Genomic DNA, 25,713 nt, shown 5'->3' on the forward strand with positions numbered 1-25,713 from the left:
AAAAAAAGACTTTCTATTATAACCTCGTGAATGTTGCGAACCTTAAAATTCTGAGTTTGAATTTCATCTCCAAAACTACAGGGTGCCCCTTTAAAGGAGGTCAAAAAGTTTGTCTGTGCTGCTGAAAACAATACGTCACTGTGGTGATGACTCCCGGGGGGGTCACATGTGAGCCTTAAAGGAAAGAGGTCTGAGAAGAAAACGATAAAAGAGGGGGTTGAAATCAACATTTGTTTCCTTTTTTTCTTTTCTTCTTCTCTCCCTGCCGCGCTACGTCGGATGCGCTCGAGTCCAGGCGGAGAGCGCGCGCGCACGCAGCTCTCGTGGGGAGCGAGAGAAGAGACGTGTGATTTCTCTTTGTACTGAATGAAGAGTTGAGGCCGGCTTCTCTCACTGCTGCCGTCTCTTTGCTGGGTTTTTTTTATATATAGAAGCAGAGTTTGCATGCTGTAAATAGCTCAATAAGCCGGTTACTCTTTACGTTTCTCTTTACGCACACCTCGGGTCGCTTTTGTTTAGTGGCCTGTTCCCTGTGAGCGATTTTTTTTGGACAACAAAAGCATCAGGTCCAGCGCTGCTGCTGCTGCTCCTCCGGGGGATTTTCAAGTCGCACGTTTATCAGCCGGGATTTTTTTTTCCAGTGCGGGGAAGCTCAAGAGCCGCACGTCCGCACACCGCCTCTCCTTCTCCCCTTTCACACTTCTACACCTCCGGGGTGGGATTCCTCTTTTTTTTCTGTGCGTGTGTGTGTGTCTCCCCCTAAAAGCGAGCGAACCATGGCTGCTGTAACGAGCCCGGAGACGAGCCCTCAACCTCGGGTATATTTCCAGACGCCGGCCGGCACCACGGAGGAGCCGGAGACTCCGGTTCGGAAGCAGGGACGCGTCACCGTCAAATACGACCGTAAGGAGCTGAGGAAGAGACTGAACCTGGAGGAGTGGATTATCGACCAGCTAACGGACCTCTACGACTGTGAGGTAAAGACACACAACAATAAACCGGCCTCGAAACCGATCGAATGTATCGATTAGGCGGCTCTTCTTAAGTAATTGGGCTCTACGGTACAGGCTAATAAGTGTGTGTGTCGAGTTTCAGGAGCAAACTGTTGATAAAGAAACATTTAAAGGCCCTTTGTGGCTGCTTTTGGCCTAGCCTCGCTTGTTCTCACAGCCCGTAGTATCTGGGGAACATGAGGTAATGAACACGGAACATTTGTTAAAGACAGTGAACACAACAGGAGACAAAAGAAACTCCTGTCAGACGTTTATATAAAGTCAGAGGGCAGCTCTGGTGTTCCCACTTCAGCCCCTCACTCACAGTTCAGGCTAAAAATGTAGCTGCCGGAGCTTTATAGCCTGCTCGTGGAGCACACAGCCTCTGCGCTCTCCTCTGATTGGCTCAGGCGGTTTTAAAGCACACCTGTGCAATTATTTAATCCAACGCTAATGGCTGACCGGAAATGAACACTCGTGGCGTATTTATGGAGTCCATAAACTGTTTGATGTATGTTTAGATGTAAAAATAAGTGGAGTCATAGAGAGCAGCACCAGTATGAGTTATGATTAAGTGTAGTCATTAAAGGTGCACTATGTAGTTTTTTAGGGGAAGAGCTACTGCTTTATTTATTTATTTGTTTATTTGTTCTCTTTGTTTCCATTACTGAATAAACAAACTGACCTTAAAGGACAACACAGTATCATTCTGTTTTACTTTGTTTATATGTGGCAGACCCTGCCACCTTTCTAGCTTCAAACACTGTTCTGAGGACCTTATTTTCCTCTGAGAACAGCTTGTTTATTCACTTATGAAGAAATTAAATATGTCTGAGTTTGTATTATTACCTCCTTAACAATGAGTTTGAATTTCTTCCCCAAAACTACATACTGCCCCTTTTTAAGGGAACTTTTGTGTGCCCCCCGTACCTCACATCCTGTCTTTTCTAATTGCAAACTTGTAAGTAGAGCAAAAACGTAGGTGGTGAGGGAGATAACTTTCATCAGGCAGGCACACATGCGGCGGTGCTGATGTGGCTGGGTGGGAGGTCCTGTAATAAATCTTGTCAGGGGGGCCCCCTTAGGATGAACCTCCCCCCACACTGACTGCAGTAATGACTGTGCGAACCGTCAGTGGTAGCTAACTTTAGAGTCCCTCTGCACTATCGCACATCAAAACCTCGGTCATGGTGACACATGCGGTTATAATGTAGCCTGACGGCAGCTGTGGTGTAGCTGCTGGCGTCAGTAGTTGGTAAGCTCATGTCGACTCTACTGAGCTGGCATTGACCCACATTCTATTCCGAGCCCGAGAAATACAACGACTTAACAGGTTTGGAGAATTCCTAGTGGGCTAACAGGGAGAAGAAGAAGAAGAAGAGACTGGTGACTGGAAGCAAAATCACACTTGTGTACACCAGATCAGGCTAAAGAGGAGTAAAACCCCCCTGTCCTTCAACTTCTCCCAGCTGTCTTATCTTCAGCCCTCCACTGACTCAAACAGACACACAAAAGGGATGGGGAGGTGACTTCTGTTGCTATAATGGTGGAGTTTACAACTCCTCAGGAGGTCTGGCTTGTCTCCGCATTCACACCTCAACATCCAAAATCCAACCCACAAACTGTAACTTGCTCAAGCAAAGGTTGGAAACTGATACCGCTCCTATCATGTGGTGTTAAAACCAGATTGAGAACCAGATTGTTCGCTATCTGGCGTTTGTTTGCATCTGACTTTCAGTTCAGTGAGATTTGAATGGCAGTTAAAAGGACATCCCGCGAGATGTGGATGATAATAAAGTGGAAGGGTTACTACAGAGACTCGCCCGCCAGCAGAGGTGATTAAATGGCCTAGAGAGGATTTTAAAATCAGTGTGCCTTGATTGTCTGCCAAGAATGGATTAGTATGCTTTGCATTAAAAGCCTTGCATAGTCAAAAAAAAAGTATAAGTAAATGAATTTCGGGAGGAATTTGTTGCAGTATGACCTTTTCTGATTCACCAGAAGCTTTAGAGTATGAATCTGCCCCAGGAACCCAGTGATCTATAGCAGACGGTGTACACTTTCAAGGATGATATTTCCCTTTCTCGATGTACATTCATTCACTCATCTCACATCCATCTTTCATTCACTAATCCACTCAGTCCTTCAGTCATGCGTGCGTTAATGCACTGATGCTTTATTGTTAGTCTGCTGTCCAACTTAGCAAACAGGGTTGCAGACGGTCCAAAAAGTCTCACAAATAGGCATCACGGTGACATTGAGACTTGTTGCAATGATTTATTTTTGTCAGATCACATGTGTGTCAGAGTATACTTCTTTAAATGGGAAATTAATGAATAATTTTCCCATTTTCTGGCACACATCCCTCATTTATCTCCAATTATGTTGCCTATTTTTGGCTTTCATCCACAGCGGGTTCCCCCCATTTCATTGTCCCGATCCCGTCTCTGCTGAGGCTGTTAGACAACAAAGAGATTAATTTACAGTCTGTTCACTGATGGAGACACATTGGGCTCACTTCGATGGAGAAACGTGGAGCACGTGGTACTCGACAGTGTAACTGGAGAGGCAGCTTCAGCCGGTCAGGGAGCAGAGTGGGTATGGGGAGAACCCTGCTCACTGACAAAACACATGCAGCATGCGGCCTTGGATTTCACCTCCCTAAATCCCTCCTTCGCTTCGTCTTTGCCTCCTTTTCTTGCCGTGTCTGTCTTTTTGTTGTGACTCATGTCATAATCCATTTTTTTCTCACTATTTCCATTATTTTCTCTCCTTTCCTGGACGCATGTTTCGACTATTAATAATACCGCACGGAGTTTGTTCAACAGGGGATTCATAATGAGCTATTTTCCCCATTCATATAATCCCTTTAAACATGCTACAAGCAGTCAGCCAGTCATGTCTGCCAGCCAGCTTGTCAGATATTCATCCAGCCACTTAGTCAGCCTATCATTCAAGAGTTGCTATGGGTAATAGCGAGGAGCTGAGCCTTCGTATGATTCCATGGCAACAGGGCTTGTAAAATGTTTATGTTGGTTAACCATGCAGTGGAAAAATGGGTTGTGTCCGTTTAGTAAAAATAAGCTCAGAAAAATTCCATCATTTCCCAAAAGCCCCTGTTTTCATTCCTGTCTTTCAATGCAAAATTAGAATTAGAGCCATTCAGTTATTATATTACCAGGGACTTAGTGAATACCTGCAGTTGATGTTAATGTGGCATTTTCTTTGTTGAAGACACACTCCCTGCTTTTGTGAGGGTGCCAGACAGAGCGCCGATCCCAAACCAGGTTTACTTGTACCTCAGGCGGCACTTCTGCATTTGCCGGGGGTGATGTGAAAAATAAAGAGTAGGTTTAAAAAAGAAAAAGAATTATGATAAAAATATTTCTGTTGACACTATGTGGATATTGCACCTAAACCCCATATGTTAGGGCTGAGGGTTCAGGAAAAGGACGTATACATGGTTAAAAAAAGTAACAGATACCCATTAGCTAAAGGTAATGGAACGGTTAGGTGGCATGGTTAAAATTGAAAGCGATTGGTTAAATGGTTGAAATAGCTAGCCAAAAGTGATACATGGTGAGCTAAAAGTAATGGATAAAAGGTGAAATTGTTAGCGAAAGATAATGATAAATGAAATAGTCACCAAAGCTAAAAGATATGTTAGGCTTAGTCGGAGTAGTTAGCTACAAGTAGGCTAACGGATAAAAGTTGAAATAGTTAGCTAAAAGTGGGATAACAGACACAAGTTGAAATAGGCTAGTTAATAAAAAGTAATGGATAAAAGAAAAAGTTAGCTAATTTTAGGCTAAGAGGTAAAAGTTGAAATAGCTAGCTAAAGGTAATAGATAAATGAAATAGTTAGCTAAAAGTAGGCTAACGTTAAAGCTGAAACAGTTAGTGGATTGCATAAATGAAACAGCTGAAAGTAACAGATAAATGAAAGAGAAACTAATGGATAAAAGTTAAAAATAGTGAAGAATAATTGATAAATGACACGATTAGCTACATGTAAAGGTTCAAAAAGTGAGCCGGAAGTCATGGAAAATGGTAAAACAGCTATGTTGAGCCACTTGTAGTGTGAATACAAACCGGACCAAACTAACCTAATCACTGACAGTTAAACTGCATGAAAAATGACTGGGACAACATCCTCTTTTATACAGTTAACGGTGTTAAATACCATCCAAATTGAAATGAACTCAATTGAACACATCTCTAACATGGCGGATGTCCATCTCAGTTTATATTTGAACTGTAAACTGTGTTAGTTTAAAAACATAAACACTAAACGGCAGGAAATGTTAGGACTTAAAGGGGTCATTGAGTACGTAACAAAATCAGTGAGTGTGTCTTTAAGGACAAACTGTGAACACTTTCTTTGTTGTTACTGAGCCTCACTCTATTACTGGCTTTTTTATATATATACGATGCTCAGTGAGTTTGGGTTTACTCTAGGGAAAAGGACACAGTGGGTGTTACATTCATCATCTCCTCGACTCCATTTCTAGTAAAAATGATCAAATTTCACTCCAGCCTCTGGTATTGTTTCAACGGTAACTGAGCTGTTAAATGTTTATAACTCCGTAAAGACTTCTTTTCTCCCAGGTCCCTGTGTTTTTGCTGCTCGTAGTAAACTGACCAGTAGCTACATAGTTAACAGTGGAGCGAGTGGGCGGACCAATCCCCAAACTCTAGGGTCCTACGTGGCCACACAGATACACACACACACACACACACACACACACATAAACACAGATGGGGATACGAGTGAGAACAGAGGCAGGATTGGTGAGCAGGAATGCAATAAACGGGGGAAGAGGAGGGGAAAAAAAAGCTTCGAGGGGATGGCAAGAGGAGAAGGAAAAAGTAGTAGGAGTAGACAGGGATGTCAGAGTGGGAGAAAGTGTTTTTGTAATGCGTGTCCGCTGCTATTACTTTCTACACAACCATAATGGTAGAAAATGATATAATAGTAGCGACTGAAGCCCTCTTTGTAACTGCAGTAGTGCTTGGATCAGGCACAGACAGCTGAATAAATGAAATAAATCACTGTTTCTCACATAAAACACATATTAATTAACAATAATGCCACAAACAGTCAAAGAAATTATTTTTACAGTAAGATCAATTAAAATACAACATGCAGGGTCTTGTATGGCTTCGTCATGGATTGAGTAGGCCTTCTTAACTGCAGAAGGACACAAAAAAAACAAAAACACACACACACAGGGTGCAACATTTGCTTCAACCTTAAACTTAAAGGTCTGAATACCAATCAGCATTACCCCGTTTCAGTCAGTGTGCGTAAGAGGGTGACTACAAAGACTGGTTGTTACACAGCGGGAGTGAAAGACTCCAGTGTGTCTTTGTAAACACCCCCCACACCAACACACACACACAAACATGGACGTGCACACACCGTGTTAATAGGTTACATGTGGTTCTCCGTGTCAAACACACGAGATCTTTTCCTGTTTGACGAGGGGGGTGAGTCAGCATGTACTGTAGCTTGACCCACTGACGGACCATGTGAGCTTTTTTTTTTTAAGACGCCATGTGAATAAATCGAGTTAGAGAGGAGGGAGGCCACCAAGAATGTTGGGAGTGAGTGAGAAGTGTTTTGGTTTTAGTGTGTGTGAGTAAGATCGGAAGGAAGTAAAAAAAAGCTGGGATTAAGAAAAGAGAGGGATGTAGAGAGAGAGAGAGGACGAGAACGAGGGATGTGAGTCATTCAGGGGAATGTTTATGCATGTTGTTACAGGAAGTGTGTAAGAAAAGAGACAAACACAAACAGTATGTAGGACGATATTAACACACCACTTTCCTCATCAGTACAATGTATAATCAATGCACACACACCTGTTGATTCACTCAAACACACTCACATGTCTGTCATGGCTTCCTGATATTTCATGCATAATTTATTCTAATATGTAAGCATGCAGGACTGGAAACAAAAATCTAGCAGCCAGGTACATACTGTATACTGTATGACTTAAAGGTACCCTGTAGAGTTTTTGACCACTAGTAGCGCTATGGAGCAATGTTGTAAGATCCCTGTTTTGTTTCATTGTGCACAAGCATGTGGCGCCTATTTCCCCCCACTTCCTCCAGCTATCTGCTTGCTACACGAAATAACAACAACCACCGAGCTAACAACCTACACGCTGAATCTAGCAAGTTACTCTAACCTGTTCGCTAACGGCACGAACGTAAACAAGCTAGCAGCTGTTACCTTTTCTTTTGCAGGGATTCAGCCATTTTTAATGCCAAGGCTCACATCCCCTTGTGCAAAGCAAGTTTGCCACAACACTGTTTTACTGCGGAAACGACGCTGCATCCCGGGTCGAGTGCCGCCGAGGACAATCATGTACGACCCTAATAGTAGCGTGTGCATACATGTTTCCTGCATATGTTTCTGATTCTTTAACTGTTTCCTCTTGTTGTTGTTAGTCACAGTCCTCGCCATGTGCTCTGTCATGCAGCCAGCACGTACTGATTGACACCTTTCCACCGTGTCAGACCCTTTGGTATTATGTTTCAGTGTCTTGCTAAGCCTGATTAGCTCGTCATTCCATCCTCTGTCACTCAGGGTTAGGCTGTCAGACGGGTGTGAAAGGTTTAAACAAAACCATTTTCCCTTGACAATCACAAGTCAAGCAGGACGCAATCGGAGTTCGGTTACACAACGCCACTGCTTGCCGCAAACATTGCAGCAGTTACTTGTGTAATGTCATGAGAAGGTTTACAAAGTTGAAAGCCGGCTGTCTGTTCTATCTCCACGTTGAACGGTTGTGTGTTGCACATTTATTAGGCGTCCAGTAAATACTCAAGCTGTTAACGTCTTATGCTTTCATAAACATAATGAGCGTGATGCATTAAAGTACCCCTTTGCTTCCCTGCTCATTATTTTGAACGGTCTACAATGTATCGTACACTTTGTTTCAGACAAACACTCTTCAAGTGTGGTTTACTCACTGAGCTTTTTACATTAATGTATTTTAAGACGGCAGTAACGGAACATATGCTTTTGATAGCTGCTGTGTGAGAGCTCGAGCACCCTTAGGAGGCTTTTCAAAGTGAACGTGGGTATAATAGTGCTGCAGCTTAGTACGCAGGCCAGCGTTATTGCCGTATGTAGCTCCAGGGTGTTGTTGCTGTAAAAGAGCTTTTAAATGAAAGATGAATATGTGGTTGTGGTCATGCGGCCCTCATGTTGAAACCATATTTAAACAATGAAACAAAGCCACTGTCCAAGTATTTATTAATGACTAGAGTTTGGCAGCAGCTGGTATTCCTCTCTGGTCCGGAGTCATTATCATCACCAAGTCCTGTTTGTATGTAATGCCAACTGCCTGCAGGTTGAGTGAGGTAACACAGATCCACTCAGGAGTGTATTTTAGTCCCAGGAGGTGCATTAGAGCAGACGCCAGTTGAGCTGCAGGGAAGCTTATGTCAGTACATGGCTTTATTCTCTGTCTCTAATTGTGTTGTGCCCATAATGTGTTTATTGTACTTTTTGTGCACCAGTAATAGACTGCACAGGAGCTGTGCAAAATGTCTTCCCTATTAAGACAGTTTATTTAGAGAAGTCGATGGACGATGTCGAACTTGGATGTGATTTTTAATATTAAACAGTCGTGGACTCGTAGCTGTCAGCAAGTATTAATACATCTGCAGTCGGATGGGCCGACTCTGTTCAGAGCTGCGGCCCTGTGTGACTTCCTGACCTGATGTCATTCTCAAGCAGCCAAACGGCTGAGTTTGCCAGGTTTTGTAGCACCGGCGCCATGTTGGCTCCATATAGTATCCTCCATGATGTCACCTTTAAGCTTTCATGCTATCACAGTGCAGAAGAAGAAGTCGTGTGGCTGTCACGAAAGCTGCTCTGGTTGAAAAGTCTCAAGAATTTGAGACTCGAGTTTATTTGGGCGATTTGCATTTAGTTGCTGAGCAGGAAGGAACAACCGACCATATTTGGGCAAAGAGTCCCAGTTACAGAAATGACTCCAGGTTACTGATTCAACAGGAAGGAAGTCAGTCTCTCTCTCTCACTCACACACACTCTCATAATGTTGGAATTAAGAGTATTCAAAGAGCAAATCAACACACGTGTTCAGTCATTCACCTCTTGAGTGAAATAACTGCAGTGGCCGGCTTGATTTCCCATCTGTTACAATGTGATCCAGGAAGTATTAAAGGCAGAAAAAGTGCCCAGATTGTCCTCAGAAACTTCCTCTCCAGCCACCGTTCAAGCCTGCAGGGGGATGTGTTTTATGTTCAGGAGATTTTGGGTGGATTATCACTTTAATCTCCTTACAGTCAGTTTCTGTTAGTGCCATAAAACCCTTCAAAACTGTTTTAATCCTGCTACTGGACGGACTTCAGAGGGGAGTAAATGAACTGCCAGATGGTTTAAAAAATGAAATCAGTTAGAGAGACGAATTAATGAATGATCATGTTGGGAGGGACGTAACCGCTGTCTGCAACCTCTGTTCTGCATGTTGAACAGAAATTGAGCTACGAGTGTTTTTTTTTTATAGTCACACATTCACACTCCCTCTATCTTCCAAGCTACGACATCGTTCTTTTTTTCATTTTTTCTCATTCATGCCTAAAAGGTGCAATATGTATGACTTCTTGCTGAAAAGATTAAAAAATTAACTAAAATTATCAACCGAATGTGAAGTGTAAGTGTGTTATGACATCTATGTATTGTTGCAGAGATATCCAAAGAAGTTAGCACGCTAACCAGCGAGCCTGAACCCATCACGGTTTAAAGCACCTGTTCTAGCGTTGTAAACATCAACATTTTCCCACTGCTACGAGCTCCCAGTCCAAACTGCTAGCTGCACGGCTAACTGAGCTAACAAGCTGATGGCAGCTACAGTTAACAGCAGTTAGCTGTTACTCTGGTGATGTGCTGCAGATATTATTCCCCTACAGACAACAATTATAACATGTAGGTAAGAATCCATTATAAAGAGGTAAAAATACTTTAAAGGTACAGTATGTAAGAATTGGCCACCTCTCAAATTAATATTTTAAGCAAAAGATAGCATATCACAAGAGCAACCGCTAACTGTAGCTGCCAGTAGTTACTTAGCTTATTTAGCAGTGCAGCTAGCGGTCTAGACTTTGAGCTTGGAACATCAGGGGAGTGTTGGTGTTGTTCACACAGCGAGCAAAGCAGCTTTGGAAAGCTTAAAATTAATTTTTTACATATTGCACCTTTTAAAGGAAAGTGGTGGATTAATTAAATAAAGGCATCTTTCAGGTTTACTTCAGGTTTCAGACATCTGGAATCTCTCTTTGTTTTTCTTTTAATCCTCTAACTGATTGACTGAAACCAGATCATTAATTTATTAGATCTCTCAGTGTGTTGCCAGTGCGTTGGAAGTCAGAGGTTGTGTTGATGCTTGATCTGCATAAAAGACTTAATAATGTTCTCTAATCCCTTTTTGAAATGCAGACGGATTACATCTCAATAACGGCGGGCTGAATTAAAAAAGGCTCCGCAAATAAACAATCTCTGTGGCAAAGTGGGTGAAAAATAGAGTGAGGGGGGGGGAAAAACATTAAAATGGACTTGGAGTGACTTTGTAGGATTGCCAAACTCCACTCCACCTGTCTAAACCTGCCAGGATAAAGGAATAAGTCACGTGAATGACATGGCAAATGAACAAATGGATGCTGGGCCCTTTTGGTTGTGTTAGTAGTACTTGCCAAGAGTGATATAATGATAATCTGCTATAATCCTTGTTTGTATGCATTCTTATTTTAATCTGCACATAATCTCTTCTCTCAGTCCAATTGTAGTGGGAATGACTCCTCTGGCTCATAGTGATGGTGTGTGTGTTTTTGTGTGTGGTCTTCCTCTTGTATTAGTTTGAGTGTTTAATTCGTCCTTGTTTGCTCTCATGGAAAATAGTAATTGATGGAAGGAAAAGGAGAAATCAATTCGTCAGAACACCTCAGGCTCCTTTTTCCGATGCTGTCGAGACGCACGCACACATACGTCGATATCACTCTGCGTATGAATAAGTGGAGCTCCGCGATCTCCTCCTCAGATCTGTCGTCTGATCTCCGCTGCAGAAGTGACAGACTCAAGATGAGACGGCGAGCGGAGGTGGAGGGTTAAAGTGGGCACTTTGAGATACTGTCTGGGTCACGTATTTCAGATGGATGCATGGGGGATTTTGTAATTAGAGTGGGCTGAAGAGAGAGATGGATTTTCTTTGTGTGTGTGACAGACAGAACCTGGGTTTTCCATAAGTGTTTTGTGTAAATCATTAAAAGCTTAAAAGTTAAAAGTCGCTCCCCAGCTGCCATTCTCAGTTGGCTGACATATAAAAATGCATTTTTGCAATCATAAATAACAAAGCAAAGCAACAAATCCTCACATTTAAGAAGCGAAAACCAGCTAATGTTTGACATTTGTGCTTGAAAAATCGATTTATTAATATCGTTTTTTAAGAAGTAACTTTTGCATTAGATTTCACTTCCCAGTTGGATGAAAGCAGCGGCTGAAACCATGGTGAAGCTGGTCAGCCGCAGCAGCCGCAGCAGTGACAAACTGTTGCCCTCGTGTAGTAGTGACCAGACGTGATACAGCGGCAGGGCTCCAGCTCTGGCAGCACCAGGCGGTTGCCAGTACAAGTCGTCCGCAGGCGGGTTGTGACCCTGAGGGAACAGCAGAGTGTATTCGCCCCCGGAGAGAGGCTGCAGCGCAGACATTTCCAGTCAACACACAGAAACCACTGAACCGTTCACTCAGGCCAAACAAGCTGATGTGAGAATCATTCAACCGTACTGCGAGCTGCTCTGACTTTGGGCAGCGTTTTGGGGGAGGGTCAAGGTCAGGTGATAGTCTACATTTTAACTCGCCAAATAGATTTTTAGCAATATGTGCGTGTGCAAACGGGCCAGTACGTCTGTCAGATATCACTTTACTCTATATTACTGTGCACCGATGCTATATATGTGCTATTGTTACCTAATTACAGCGCAAGAACAACCGAAACTACTGTGCTCCAGTCCTAATTATAGTGATGAATGTTTCCTGGCATCATATGAGGATTTGTTCTGTGTACTCGGAGCCTGTTTGGTTTGGCTTTCTCCTGCTATAAGTCTGGAGCGGCAACCCACACTGCACAATAGCATGCCCACATCACTAGCTGCAGACTCTGGAGGCTCTGGTTCCTTTTACTTTACATGACAGAGCTTTATCTGCAGCGAGATAGCAGGAAGGCTGACGGGGCCGGAGACTCTAAACATATGGAGGCTGTGGGAGGGAGTGCTAAATGCGGGCTGCATGTTGTTTTGAGAGGGAGTTTTAACCTCTTCCTCGTCCTGGAAATTGACGTAAAATTATCCTAAAGGCCTGTCGAGCCCAAAGTAAATTCAAGTAAACTGGAGTACAGGCATGGGCTCTTTTGAAAGGTTATAAGCAGATTGTTTCCCCCCCAAGCTGTCAGAAGCTGTATAAGTGCTAACTGAATTATTTATCTATGTTTCTCGACTAGATTTTTAAAAGCAAAAATTAGCCTGCAGGTGACCTGTGACTGCCCCTATTGGCCGACGGTCAACACCATACAGTCTCACATGGTCCAAGTTCAAATTTAATAACAGTGTCACTGAAAATGGACACTTAGCACATGTTTTTCGGAGGAAATATCAAGGTGCCTGAGAGTATCAAGGGCAAATAGTCATAGTTCTTTTTTTCCTTATTCATTCAGTCAAAAACAAGTGCTTAGGTGGAAAAGCAGCCTATTCGAAGAGCAAAATGCATAAAACTACATAAACTTGCGTCATATCCAAGTTTAGGGCTTTAAAATATGATATAAACTACATATTACTGAATTTGAAATCTCATTGGCTACATGATGCATCAATCATCTGGAGAATGGCGTGTAAGTGGCTCAGGAGAGAGGAGAAAGGAGAGAGAGTGGGTCACTTAGAGGCTCCTATCTGTTCAAATCAGCGGTCAATCAAACGTTTGCAGTATGAAAAAGCATCAGTGAATGCAGTTTTTTTTTTCTGCATTCACATTTGCATCACCATTTAATGATGGAATACTGTGTTTTGGACTGAATATGTGAGTGATGCACTACTGAAACACCCAGACAGATTTATTGGTGAGTTGGCAAAACATTGTACATGCTAGTTTGTTAGCTTGTTTGTTTGTTTGTTAATTGTACTGATGTGGTTTGCATGAATAGAATCACGGGCCACTGACTTTTTCATAGAGTAGGAGCTAAGCGAGTCCCTGCCTCCAGCAAGTTGATTTTGTATACATAACTTTGTACTATTATTTACATTTTCCTTCACTGGAGGAAAGAAAGAACACAGGATCTTGTTAATTTAAATCCTTACTGCAGGCCGGTGTGAAGGAGTAAAGAAAACATGGCCGATAAAACAAACAAAATTCAGTTTTCTCGTCTCTATCCTGGCTGTAAGCAGCCCGTAAAGAGGCCGGTTCAGTTCAACCGTTGTGCCTGTGGCTCTTTCTCTCTGTTTTTCATATGATTCAAAACAGGACATCATACTCTTCCTGAGAGGAAGTACATACAGCTGATTAGACACGCAATAGAGATGAAAATCAACCGCACACACAAACCAAAAGGTGCACAGTAACACACACACACACAAGAAGCTGCGTGCACACTGCAGACTGGATTAAGTGCATTGCATCGTATTGATTATGGATTGTTGTGGTCTATGTTTTATGCAGGCCACATATTCATTTCAGTGGCCAATCGCCACTTAGATTAATTGTGCGCACGCACACACACACACACACACACACACACACACTGCAAAGCTAATCTCACTCTGTCAACTCTGCCCTCTCAAAGTGCTTCTGTTAACACACACGCATGTTCTCACAAACACACACTGAGCCCTCCGCCACTTCCCACAGATATCGTTCAACCCCCCCGCTATCTCCCAAGGTCACGTGCTCAGGCAGGAAGTAGCTGCTCTGGTGTTTAACCCCTTCAGTGCAGAAGAGAAGGGACCATTTTACAAAGCTTTATTTTTGGGAGGAAGAAGAAGAGGAAAGAGGGAAGCAGGAGCTGCAGATTCCTGATAAGCACTGATGTGAGATGAGGGGGGGGAGATGGAAAGCAGCAGGCGATGACTGACACAATGCATCACAATCCCTACACCCTTCTTGACCCATCTGTGACTCCCTCTCCCTCATATTCTCTCATAAGTGGCATCATGCCCGCAGCAAGGTGGCCCTAACTCAATGAATCGCCCTGTTAAAGACACGCTGAGGGTGATTTAGTACAGCTCAGAGGGGCGATGTCAGCCAGAGAGGGAGGGCATCAGAGGGGACAGATAAAGATAAAGAGACAGAGGGGGAGAGCATGAGAGGAAGCAGGTTCAAGCCCAGTGTTTTTCCACTACTTCCATGCTGGTCTCACCCTCTGAGTGTGTGTGTGTGTGTTGATCAGATGACGGTAAACTGAATTACCAGATCAGTCACAAGTTCCCTGCAAGCCGCCTCGAGGTGATAATTCACAACATGCTTATGTTTGTTATTTTGACAAGAGAGAAAAGAGTCCTTCATGACTAAATATGTCACTTATGGCGCTTTCTTTTCCTTTTCAAGTCATATCGATTCTAAATATTTGAAACAAGATAATTTTGGTGTATAAATCATCTTATAAAGTAACATGTTTCAATACTGAGCCAAGGGATTGCTTTAAGTCAATCATGCAGCATCTCCTTAAACTTACAGTATGTAATTTCTGCAGCTGGGAGCCTCTGTCAATATAAATCCAAAGACGTTAGTGGAGTGGGATCATACAGACTTGCTTTCTGATTTATAATCTGATGTTTTCCTGGACATTAGCGATGGGATTCAAACATTGTTGGAAACATTCGGGATAATGAAAATACGCAACTCAAGTTGTATAATAAAGAATAAGTCGACATTTTAACATCACATAATATATCTTTATCTTCTCCACTTGGCCTGAAGCTGGAATTTACCAATCCATCATTTCCTAGGAAGTTTCTGGGAACAAATTCAAGCGCTCATAAATCACATAATGCTTTACTTATTAGTTTCTGTTTGAGTCCTGTGTTTGTCTCCAGTTTTATTGCGTATATTTTCTTGCTTAATCCATCGGTGCTTTAAAAACAGGCCTGCACATGCATAACGATGTGTGAATTTGAAGGTGTGCTTATCAGCTCATCTGTGAGTCTCTGTGTGCTGTAGTTACCCTGAAAACCTCCTTCTCCGCATCCTTACTCAAACATAATTATGTGAATCCTTGCAGAGGCATGTTACATCCTTACGCCACCAATATCCTGAACTGCTGTCAGACCCGCTCAGCGTCCAAATATCTCATCAAAACGTTCTGTTCTCTCAGCCGAGCTCTTCCACTGGCCTGTCGCCACGCTCCTGCTTTTCCATCATCTTCTCTCATTTGTCTCAGCCTGTCCTTCAGCACACCTCAGCGGATGAGTCGATCATCTCCCTCTGTCTGTCTGCGGTGCACCAGTAATCCTTTTTTTCACAATCGCGGCTAATTGCGATAGCTTGGGCTTTGAGTATTGACAAAGCGCTGAATGATTTATAGCTGAGGCCTTTTGATTTGGACCATCAGACAAAGAGTATTAAAGCATGATACGGTTTTCAGCAAACCCTTTTTTTCACTGTAAAAGGGCAGAAAATCCAACCAGATCCTTTTGGTTTCAGACACTCTTGAGAACATGATACAACCTTTCATGCTCTGAAGCTGTGAAATTGTGTTGTGGACGCTGTGTTCTCTCGACTGGGAGAACCGAAACGCACACTAACAGTCGAACAATCTCAGCTATGCTTTGTGCTTACACTGCCTGCAGAGTGCTTGGGTATGTAACTTGTCATTGTCAGCGTTCACACATATTTTGTACCTGTGTCACTGTGCCAAGTCAACCAGCTCAGGGTCATAGTTTTAATGGAGCACGAACACACACACGTGAGCACTGTCCTGCCTGGATTGACCTCAATACAAAGAGATAATTTGAAAGGAAAGGCCAGATTTTGTTACATGTAAGATTCAAATCACATGCAAACTCCCCTCTCCATCTGTACTTCCCTTGTCTCCTCACACTTATTCAATAAAAAGGAGAAAGAACATGAAAGTGCTAAAATGGTTTATTCGGTCAAAACAAGCACACACACACAAGGAAATTGGAGTGAATGGCGGCATTGTTTAAGGCCACGCGGCCTACTTTTCCTGCTTCTTCCTCTTCCTCCATCCTGCCTGCTCCGTCCACTTCCCTCTGTCTCTCAGCTTCCCTCTTCCCCCCCTTAACACCATTACCCAGCCAAAACATTGTGTTTGTCTTTGAAGCAAAACGGGCAACCGGCCATCCTGAAGTCCAGCTATTTTTATCCCGGTTTGTTACTGAAGCAGCAGGAAAGCAAAAGTGGCCATTTGTCAGCCATTGTCCAGCTTTTGGTCAACCGAAACTATTCTTTGTACAGAGTTGTGAAAGTTTGGAAAAGTCTGAGTGCGTGTGACTGTTCACAAGGCTCAGAAAATGTTTGAATTTGAATATGCTCCTTGAAAATGCTTGATTTTCAACAGAATCTGGCGTTTTATCTGCACAACCACGCCACACTGAATTGACTCTCATAACAGTGTTGGGAGAGTCTCGCTCTGAGCTTCAACCTGAAGAGAGATTTGGAGACACTGTGTATAATTGGCTAATCTAAGCCTCCGTCAACTGTTTATTGGCTCTTAAAATCAGGCCATTGTCCGATTCATGGTACATATATATATTGATGCAGGACCCACACATCCTTGTGCTCACATCTCTAGTGTTAAAAAACGATTTTCAATTTATGTTGATGAATCTTTACGCCTAGTAAATATGTAGATATTTCTTAATTTCAATACTAGGGCTGCTTGGATATTACTTCTCTACGAACCCTGATGTGACTGACTTTCTTCTGGATGATCTTTCTTCCACTCACATGTTTACATAGATGCCATCACAGGAATCGGTGTAGAGTGTTATCACTGGAAGACATGCTGTGTAATCCTTGTAGGTGGCCTCTGTGACCTACATACACATGCAGCTTCCCTCTCTGATAAGGCATTTGGCTTATATCCATCTTATTACGCTCAGTATGGACCTGACTTGTCTTTCAACATCCAGCAGTCTGTATTTGACCGCTGGCTGTTGGGGGATTTTTCTGATTCTACACCCACATCCTTTTTTTCCTTTTTCTTTTTATATCTGCGTAGTTCATCTTTCAGCCCCGAACTGCATTCTGTGTTGTTTATAGCTGCGTGTAAATCACAGCGTTGGACGTTTCAATCAGATTCGAGGTCAGTCACAGTGCTGTGAAATCAAATCTGTCTAAAATAAAAACCGATGATGATGATGATGATGTTTGACTCTGACCAAACTTCCCCGGAGAAACCCCTGACTTCGCTGCTCTTTCTATCACTTCCTCCCTTTCTGGAGATATTTACAGTAGCCGTGATGGGCCTTTTTGTTGTGACACTCGGGCACTGACCCACTTGTGTGTCCGTGTGTGTGTGTGTGTGTGTGTGTGTAGCTTATGGTCGTCCTGCGAGGGGGCCCGTATCTGGCGTTTGATCTGTCCGAGCCTGCAAACCCCTGTGAGAGGAATGGTACCACGACCCACACACAAACACACAAACACACACACATCCCCACAAATACGCTCCCATACTGTCACATCTCATTGTGCTCCGTCCTGCAGGCAGCCTCCAGACAGACGGCGCGTCTGTCCGTTGCTCTCTCTCCGTCTCGGCCTCATCGTGTTTATGCGTGAATCATATTTGCAAGCTTGTCAGGAGGAGTGTAATAAAATTTAAAGACCACAATAAAACCGGTCTGTACGACAGTCGACAGTGTGTTTGTTTGTCCTGTGATGCTGGTGGCTCAGACTGAGGAAAGTCTTGTGATGTGTGGTGTGTCGCTCTGGAAAAAAAATAATAAATCAGCTGCAGTTCATGTGCATTGTGACCTACACACAGGTGAGAAACTAACTGGGGGTTATACAAATAGTTCAGTGGAGATTAAGGCTTTAAATAAGTATTATTCGTGGCAGGGTTTAGCGCTGATTGGTCAGTGTTGGGCCAGTAAGCAGGCTGTGATCTGACCCAAAGCAACACCTTACACTTCTGTTGGTTCTTCCTGCTCAGCTCTTTCCACTACTTGCACATGTATTGCTATAAAATGTGCGGTCAAACTTCTTTTAATGTATCGAGCAACCAAACTGCAGATGTTTTTAACATGCACTAGAAAGATCCCTTGTTCAGGATGAACCAGATTTGTCTTTCTCTGAATTGTTCCACACAGCACTGCTTTGTTCATGATCTTGCAGCGTGTGTGTGTGTGCCAATATCTTGTAGCCACCTTTCAGCGCGGATCACATCTGCAGCCAACAGTAAAAACCCCCTCCAGACTCCAGACTAGTTCAGTAAGTCAGTCTGGAGGATTGTTTGGGAAATCTTCCCTCGTGATTCCCGGCTTTCTTTGTGTCTCTTCTCTGAGGCCTGTCTTCCGGCTTTTTTTCAACATCTCCCTCACCCTCCCTCCCTCGCTCTCGGTCTGCTCCACTCAGCTGCTCCCTCTCCTCGATTTGCTCCTTAACCTCTTACCTTCCTTCCTCTGGGCGTTCCCTTCCCCCCCTCGCAGCTTTAATAGTTTGTCTCTCAAAATCTTTTTGAAAGTCAAATCAATGCCAGTGTGTATTGCTTATGCTTATCAGATACGTTTACCTTGTGAGTACGCCACAGAGATCCCAAGTAGGAATAAAATATAGTTGATATAAGAAAAAGCCCAACTCTTTGTCCAAATTTCAGTTTCACTCACTGTATCGACTTGTTTCCTTTGTCTTCTCGTCTTTCTCACGTTTTCTTTCTGAGCTTTCTGAGCACATGGAGCCCACATGTTGTGCAGATCAGTCTTCCCAGCCTTCGTGTGTGTGTGTGTGTGTGTGTGTGTGTGTGTGTGTGTGTGTGTGTGTGTGTGTGTGTGTGTGTGTGTGTGTGTGTGTGTGTGTGTGTGTGTGTGTGTGTGTGTGTGTGTGTGTGTGTGTGTGTGTGTGACCAACAGACAGCTCCAATATATCTGCAATGTAAGCATGTTTGTGTGTTTTAGTGTGCGGACACCTTTGTGTTCGTCTTACGGAGCTTTAATTTGGAAATTCAGTCCAAATACCAGCTTGTGTGTGTGTGTGTGTGTCAGTATGTTTGCAAGTTTTTGTCTGCGCTGCTGCTTACAGCATGTGTGTGTGTGTGTGTGTGTGTGTGTGTGTGTGTGTGTGTGTGTGTGTGGTACTCTGCTGACAGTAAGTCTGTCTGTCACCTCCAGTCTCTATCTCACACACACAGGCTGTCCTGCTCAGAATTAAATCCTCATACCCCGCCTTCCACACACACACACACACACACACACACACACACACACACACACACTCGTCATCCAGCTCAGACTTATTATTAAAGCATATTTTTATAATTCTTTAATCCATGTGTGTGAGAGGAGTGTGATGTTGAGCACATTTCGACACCAATTCTGCTGCATTTGTGGGCTTTTTGCACGACCGTGTGTGCGAGTGTGTGTCTGTACGTGTACGTGTGCGTGTGCGATGGGGTAGGGGGCAGTCGGGCAGGTGCAGAGACAGCTGGTGTGGGCAACTCGAACCGAGGGGGAGGACGAGAGCGAGGGAGAGATTCCTGGAGAATGACATGAATATAGGGTGGCAATTGAGCCGCAAAAGAGAGGGGAAACGAGTGTTTTTTGTGCGAGAGTGCGTGTGTGTTGTTGCCAGTGGTGAGGCGCTTTGATAGCACACACTGAGCTAGTGTGTTTGAGCGAGACAGATGGAGAGACGGAGAAAGAGAGGCAGAGTATTAAACCACTTCTTACAAGAGAAGAGGAGAATGGATTGGCTTAAGGGAGGAGGCGTGGCGGGAGAGACGCACAGACGAACGAACTGACAGTGAACTCACTTTTATTCGTTTGATAAGCCGTATAGAAGCTAGAGGCAAGTGTGCTCTTACACTTCATATTAAAGGGGCGGCTTATCAGCGACAGGCCATAATTGCTTTGCTGAGATTAAAAAAGTGCATAAGTAGGCCTTTATCGCCGCTATTTTGGCTTTCAAATGTGAATTAAAAGCACATGCTGATTGGATATAGCTACTATCTATAAATCAAACCAGCAGATTTCCCCCTCATGATATTTTCACCTGTGTTTTCACTTTACACAACAGTGTGACGGTCAGCAGTTTACAGGCAAGAGTCAGATGAGAAGATGGATACCTCTCTCATGTCTGTACGCTAAATACAAAGCCTCATCCAGACGCTGGTTAGCTTAGCTTAGCATAAAGCTACCAACATCTCCGAAGTTCGCCAAGTAACATGTTATATCTCATTTGTTTACTTGTGTTGTAGTAAAGCCAAAGTGTAAAAAAGTTGCAACCACAACTCATTTTTAGAGCCAGGCTAGCTGTTTTCCCCCTGCTTCCAGTCTCTATGCTAAGCTAAGCTAATCGTCCAGATCTGCAATGATTAGTTGATTAAACGATTAGTAGATTGAAAGAGAAAGAGTCATTTTTCAAGCAAAACTGTCAAACAAACCCGAGTCTTGGTGCAATGTGTCAGAATTTTAGATGAAAACATTCATGAAGTAAAAGTTTTGATGTTATAACATCTATGTAGATACTGTGTCGCAGAGATATCTAATGAAGTTGGATGCTAACCTGCTAGCAACATTTCTGTGCCAGCGGTGTAAACGGCCAACCCTCCCCGGTGCTCCGATCTCCGAGATCTGCTGCTACCTGTTTGTTCTGAGCATGAATTCGACAGCTCGACAATTCTTACATATTGCGCCTTTTTAAAGACGTGATTTCACAATGCTTTGTCTTCTCATCTATTCCTGTAATCATGTAATGTGCTGCTGTATGACATCGATTTGTCTAAAAACCTACTTTTTGATATGCGAAAGTATTTAAATTCCTAATATCGGTAGTTTGCCACAGACTGTTTTAATGATTTTATTGTGGATCTCTCAGTGAATGTGTAAATGAACTGAAACACACATATACAGTCATATTCAGTTCAGTTTATCAGTATCCACCACGTGCTTGTGTTTCACTGTTACCTGCTCATGTTTTAGGAAGATTTATTTGTCATGAACTTTGTATCATGGCTAGATGTGAACTTTAGATCTGCGACGACTGACAGAAAACAAATCAGCAGCATCAACAAAAGTAGAAAGTCATTTTTCAAGCAATAGTTGAAAGAAAAATCGAGGGCTCCAGATTCTGAAATGCATCTTGAAATTTAATAGACATTTTCTGAAGATATTCGTCTGCTCGCCTGTTTCTTTGTCTCTCCTCTCTCGTCTCTGTCAACTCCAACACGTGGGCTGATGGAAGGCCAGCGCCCTCTAGTGTTCAGACGTGCACACTCATCGGTCACTGCACCACGTCATGCAGGGAGCCAGAAAAACCTCTGCTGGTCTATTTGCAGACAACCACATAACATAAACACAGGGACTAGGAATAGAAAGGATGATGAGGGTTTATTTCCACGTGTCTATGAAAAGAGGTCCAATAATCTATGTGTGTGTCCATGCTGACAGTGCTCATCCACCAACCAATTATTGTACATTTCTTTGTGGGGAAGTAAGAAGTCGTGTCTCTGAATGTGTCCTTACATGTGTTTTTAGGAGGAGGCCATCCCAGAGCTGGAGATAGATGTGGATGAGCTGTTGGATATGCCCAGTGACGTTGAACGGGCAGCCAGGGTCAAGGTAGGACGCAAGACACAGACATGGACTCAAAGTATCTCAAAGTGAGGGGACACAGATGCAAAAGACAAGATGTGTATTCAGACTGTCTTTTATTGTTTTGCAGGACTTGCTGGTTGACTGCTTCAAACCTACTGAGGTAAGTTTCTTTCTTCCTTCCTTCACCTGTACTGTGTTTTTTTTATTTTCTGAATCCCCCTCATGTGTTTTGTCCCTCCTGTCTCCCCGTAGGACTTCGTCTCAGAGCTGCTCGACAAGATCCGAGGGATGCAGAAGCTCTCCACGCCTCAGAAGAAATGATGGCGTCCCCCCTCGTCCTGCGTCCTCCTCTTCCCCTCCACCTCAGCCCTCACGACTCACGACTTAACCTCGTTTCCTCTTGTCGTTAGGCCCCATCTCTTTTCCCTCTCGTTGCCTGGCTCCAGCCCTGTAAATCGCTTCGATTTTTTTCAATTTCTCTGACCTTGCCTTGTTGTTGTTTGTCGGACCTCCTTCTGAAAAAGTAAAGCGAAAACGGCAACAAGCGATTCATTGGTCTCAGTCCAGGCGCCCTCCTTCCTTCCCTTCCTTCCTTCCTTCTTTCTTTTTTTCACTACTCCTCCTCCTTCACCCTTTGTTTGGCTTCACTCCTCCAGCTCCTCTCCCTTACATCAACCCTCCATCTGTCTGAGGAAGAGACGAGACGAGCCCCGTAATTACAGCTGAGGAAGAGTCGGCGGCGGCCAAGAAAAGAGTGGAAAGAGGAGGCAGCCAATCAGCTTGAAGCAGGGCCTAATCATTGCTTATGTCTCTACCAATGAGACTCCTTATTTTGTTATTTGTAAGGGGTTTAAACTTGTAAACACTCCAGCTACCAACCATGACTCTTTTGATATTTTCTAGCTCAGTTTGAGGGCATGGGGATATCACCTGACTGTAGTTTTTTAATGTTATGTTGGGGGGTCCGTACAGTCTTTTCAGATCATTATTCCCCCCCGTAATCAGAGGCATTTGCTACAGTGGTGCGTTTAAAGACTGTCGTTTTCTTTTTCGCGTGTGTGTATCTGTTGAACAATCTGCACTATGTCATTTCGGGAAGAAAACTCCGAACCTCTGACCACAAAGAAAAACGTATGGTGTATCTTTTTAGTCTGACAACGAGGAAAATTTGATGGAAGCTTAAAAATAGTCACTGGTTGGCTGCGGTGGTCATTTTCAGAATAAAAGTCTTCCCTCGAGGCTAGAGTAGAAGTAGGATCTCTTTAAAAGAAGCGTGTTTTTCTTTCCTCAAATGCGTGGTGCAGTCGTAAGAGAGGCTCTTTAGAGGCCCGGCCTGCACATACATACCGTATGTAAGTCAGTGTGTTGCTAAATGCTAAGTGTGTGTGTGTTGCTACATAATGTACAGCAACATTCATAGTAGGAGTGTTTTTCTCTGGCCTGTATATTCTGCTGTTCTGTACGACGAATTAGATTTTTAGTATAGGACTGGTTCCTGTTTTGGGTATTTTTTTGATTATTTTTTTTTGTTTTGTTTTATTCTGGATGCATTTTGTCACACACACACTGACAGTCCGACAGGGGGACCCAGAACAAAGCTGCCTTGTTTGTTTGTTTTTTTCTTTATCTCACCTCCCTCCTTCCTGTCTTTTTCTTACTGTCCCTCCTTTAATGATGTAGTCCACCATGTCAGTTCAGAGCTGTCACACGTACATGGAAACTCTGAAAATGTCCATGTCGGTGTGGAGACTTTGTACTGTCCTCTGCCTGTCAGTAGACCCACCAATGAGACGTCTGAATGGGAGGGAGGGAGGGAGGGAGGCAGGCCGCTGTCTCAATGCATTCACCCTTCTTTTTCTCTCTCTCAATCACACACTGGCCACCCTCGGGGCGGAGGAAACGGAAACACATTAGCAAACACAGCTGCCTCTCACACAGATGTGCGCACACACACACACACACACACACACACACTGAGTGCTGAGAGAGAAACAGGTCCATCACTGTCACACGCTGCCAATCATCTCCAAGAATAAGCCATCTGTTTCTGATCCCGAGCCAATCAGATTAGAGACTGAAGCCCATCGGCCAATTGGAGAAGGGATAACGCTTTGCAGCGATTCCTGCGGCCAATTGCTAACACCTGCGGTGACAGCAGACCTCCACTGTCTGTCTCTTTCTATCTCGGCGCCAAAACACACACACACACACACACACACACACACACACGTGCACACACATTGGCCCATTTTAATCTTGCTGCTCTGTCATTTCTCCCTGGCATCCCCTCCTTCCTCCTCCTCCTCCTCCTCCTCCCAGCCACTCTCCTCCTTCTGTCCACCCTCCCTCTCTCCTTTCTTCAGTTTCCTTTTTTTTCCTTTTTTTAAAAAAACAGATGTTGCCTTAGGTATTATTTATGTTACACAAACCAAATAAACGGGAGACATTCATTTTTAAAAAAAGGTAACGCAACCTGCTAAACACGTGCGTTACCGAGCAGAACTGCGGCATGTGGAGAATCTTGGATCTTCTGTCGCTCCTTTTTTCTTTTCCTATATATATTTTTTTTTTGAAGAATAATGAGATTCTGTTGTTTTTTTAGAAGTGAGTGTTTAATACTTAGGCCTTGATACAGTGATTTTGTTTAGATAAAACAATGTTCTTTACATTTACCATTTGAATACTGCTCTGTTTTTATTGTGATCATGACACTTCTTGATGCCAGGCCTTGGATTAAGACGTAGTTGAACAAAAGTCCATTCAGATCCATTTTGGTGCGATTGCTTTTGCCTTTCCTCGTGTGGTTTCCAAATCGAGCGCGGTCTGCATTTTTTGGAGACGTTCCGATCGGTCGGATTGTACCAGGCAAGCTCAATTAGTAGCTGAATTTGAGTGGATTTTCATTTCTAAATCCAGGTTTGGATTATACCTTCTTAGACTGTTATTGAGAAGTCTGTTTTTTTACTGTTGGGGAAAATTGCAAAAAAAATATATATACTGATTATTATCATTGAGGCTAAATACAAGAGCTAAACCATGCGGTTGGAGGAGTGGAAGTGTTTTTTGGACAATGATTAGATCAAACCAACAAACAAATGTAGCAATATCAACAACAGGTCTTGTTTTTGCCCAATTTTGTTACACTTTTATGCAACTTTAATAAAAACATGTGAAATGGACATATTATGTCTTCGTTTATTGGGTTTGTCTCTTCTTTGCTTCAGAGGAAAGGAGCCATAAATATGATAATACAACAGTTTACTGGCTTGTTATAAATGCATCAAACAACACATCCCTTTTGAGCTTGGTATGTATGAAAGGTTCAATACATAAGGAATCTTGCTCCCACACAAATAGGGGCAGCATATCACCAGAGTAACTGATAACTGCTGCTAGCTATTCTCTTTTTACACCCACGCTGTAGCTACTGTTGGCTTGTTAGCTCAGTTAACCCCGCACCTTTAATGTTTGATTTGGTTGCTTGCATTTTTTTCAACTTGTCCTTTATAGACCTTTTTCTGTAGGACATTTTGACTTGCCTTAGCGGGTGAAGCTCAGGTGTATTTAATAACATTAATGGTAGTCCCTGTTACATTTTAGGTACAGTGTCAGTGGCCAGCACACACTATAAGGAAACAGAAATATGCAGAAATAATTATTTGTAATCAGCTCCACCTGGAGTTCTCATGCAATGACAAGCCAAAATGTCTGCCATGAAATACAGGCCTATTGTCCAAATGATAAATGCCACCATTATCATTTGCATAGCTCTCCAGACATTTTAGTATTACTTTGGCGCCATCTTGTGGTGAAAGGAAGTATAACAACTACATTTATAGCCTGGTGTGAAGCAAGAGTGGGTCTGCACTTTGTGAATTATATTCTGTCTTCTATATAAAGAATAAATAAATATAACATAATATATAGTATATATTAA

The 25,713-nt window shown here is 43.2% G+C and overlaps 1 protein-coding gene across 1 annotated transcript; it reads left to right on the forward strand.

Annotated features, from left to right (window-relative positions):
- Positions 1-313: 313 nt before the first annotated feature.
- ppp1r14bb (protein phosphatase 1, regulatory (inhibitor) subunit 14Bb) lies at positions 314-24,955 on the forward strand. The gene is made up of 4 exons (XM_073475630.1): positions 314-977; positions 21,717-21,800; positions 21,904-21,936; positions 22,029-24,955. The coding sequence occupies exons 1-4, from the start codon at positions 777-779 to the stop codon at positions 22,095-22,097; spliced, it is 387 nt and encodes a 128-aa protein (XP_073331731.1). The 5' UTR covers positions 314-776; the 3' UTR covers positions 22,098-24,955.
- Positions 24,956-25,713: the final 758 nt, after the last annotated feature.

This window comes from Pagrus major, chromosome 10 (genome assembly GCF_040436345.1).
Source record: "Pagrus major chromosome 10, Pma_NU_1.0".
Classification (NCBI taxonomy): Eukaryota; Metazoa; Chordata; class Actinopteri; order Spariformes; family Sparidae; genus Pagrus; species Pagrus major.

Excerpts from the sequence above, each read along its gene's own strand:
- ppp1r14bb (XM_073475630.1), top strand. The coding sequence starts at position 777 with ATGGCTGCTGTAACGAGCCCGGAGACGAGCCCTCAACCTCGGGTATAT. Across the intron at positions 21,801-21,903 it reads AACGGGCAGCCAGGGTCAAG|GACTTGCTGGTTGACTGCTT; the intron begins GTAGGACGCAAG and ends ATTGTTTTGCAG. Across the intron at positions 21,937-22,028 it reads ACTGCTTCAAACCTACTGAG|GACTTCGTCTCAGAGCTGCT; the intron begins GTAAGTTTCTTT and ends GTCTCCCCGTAG.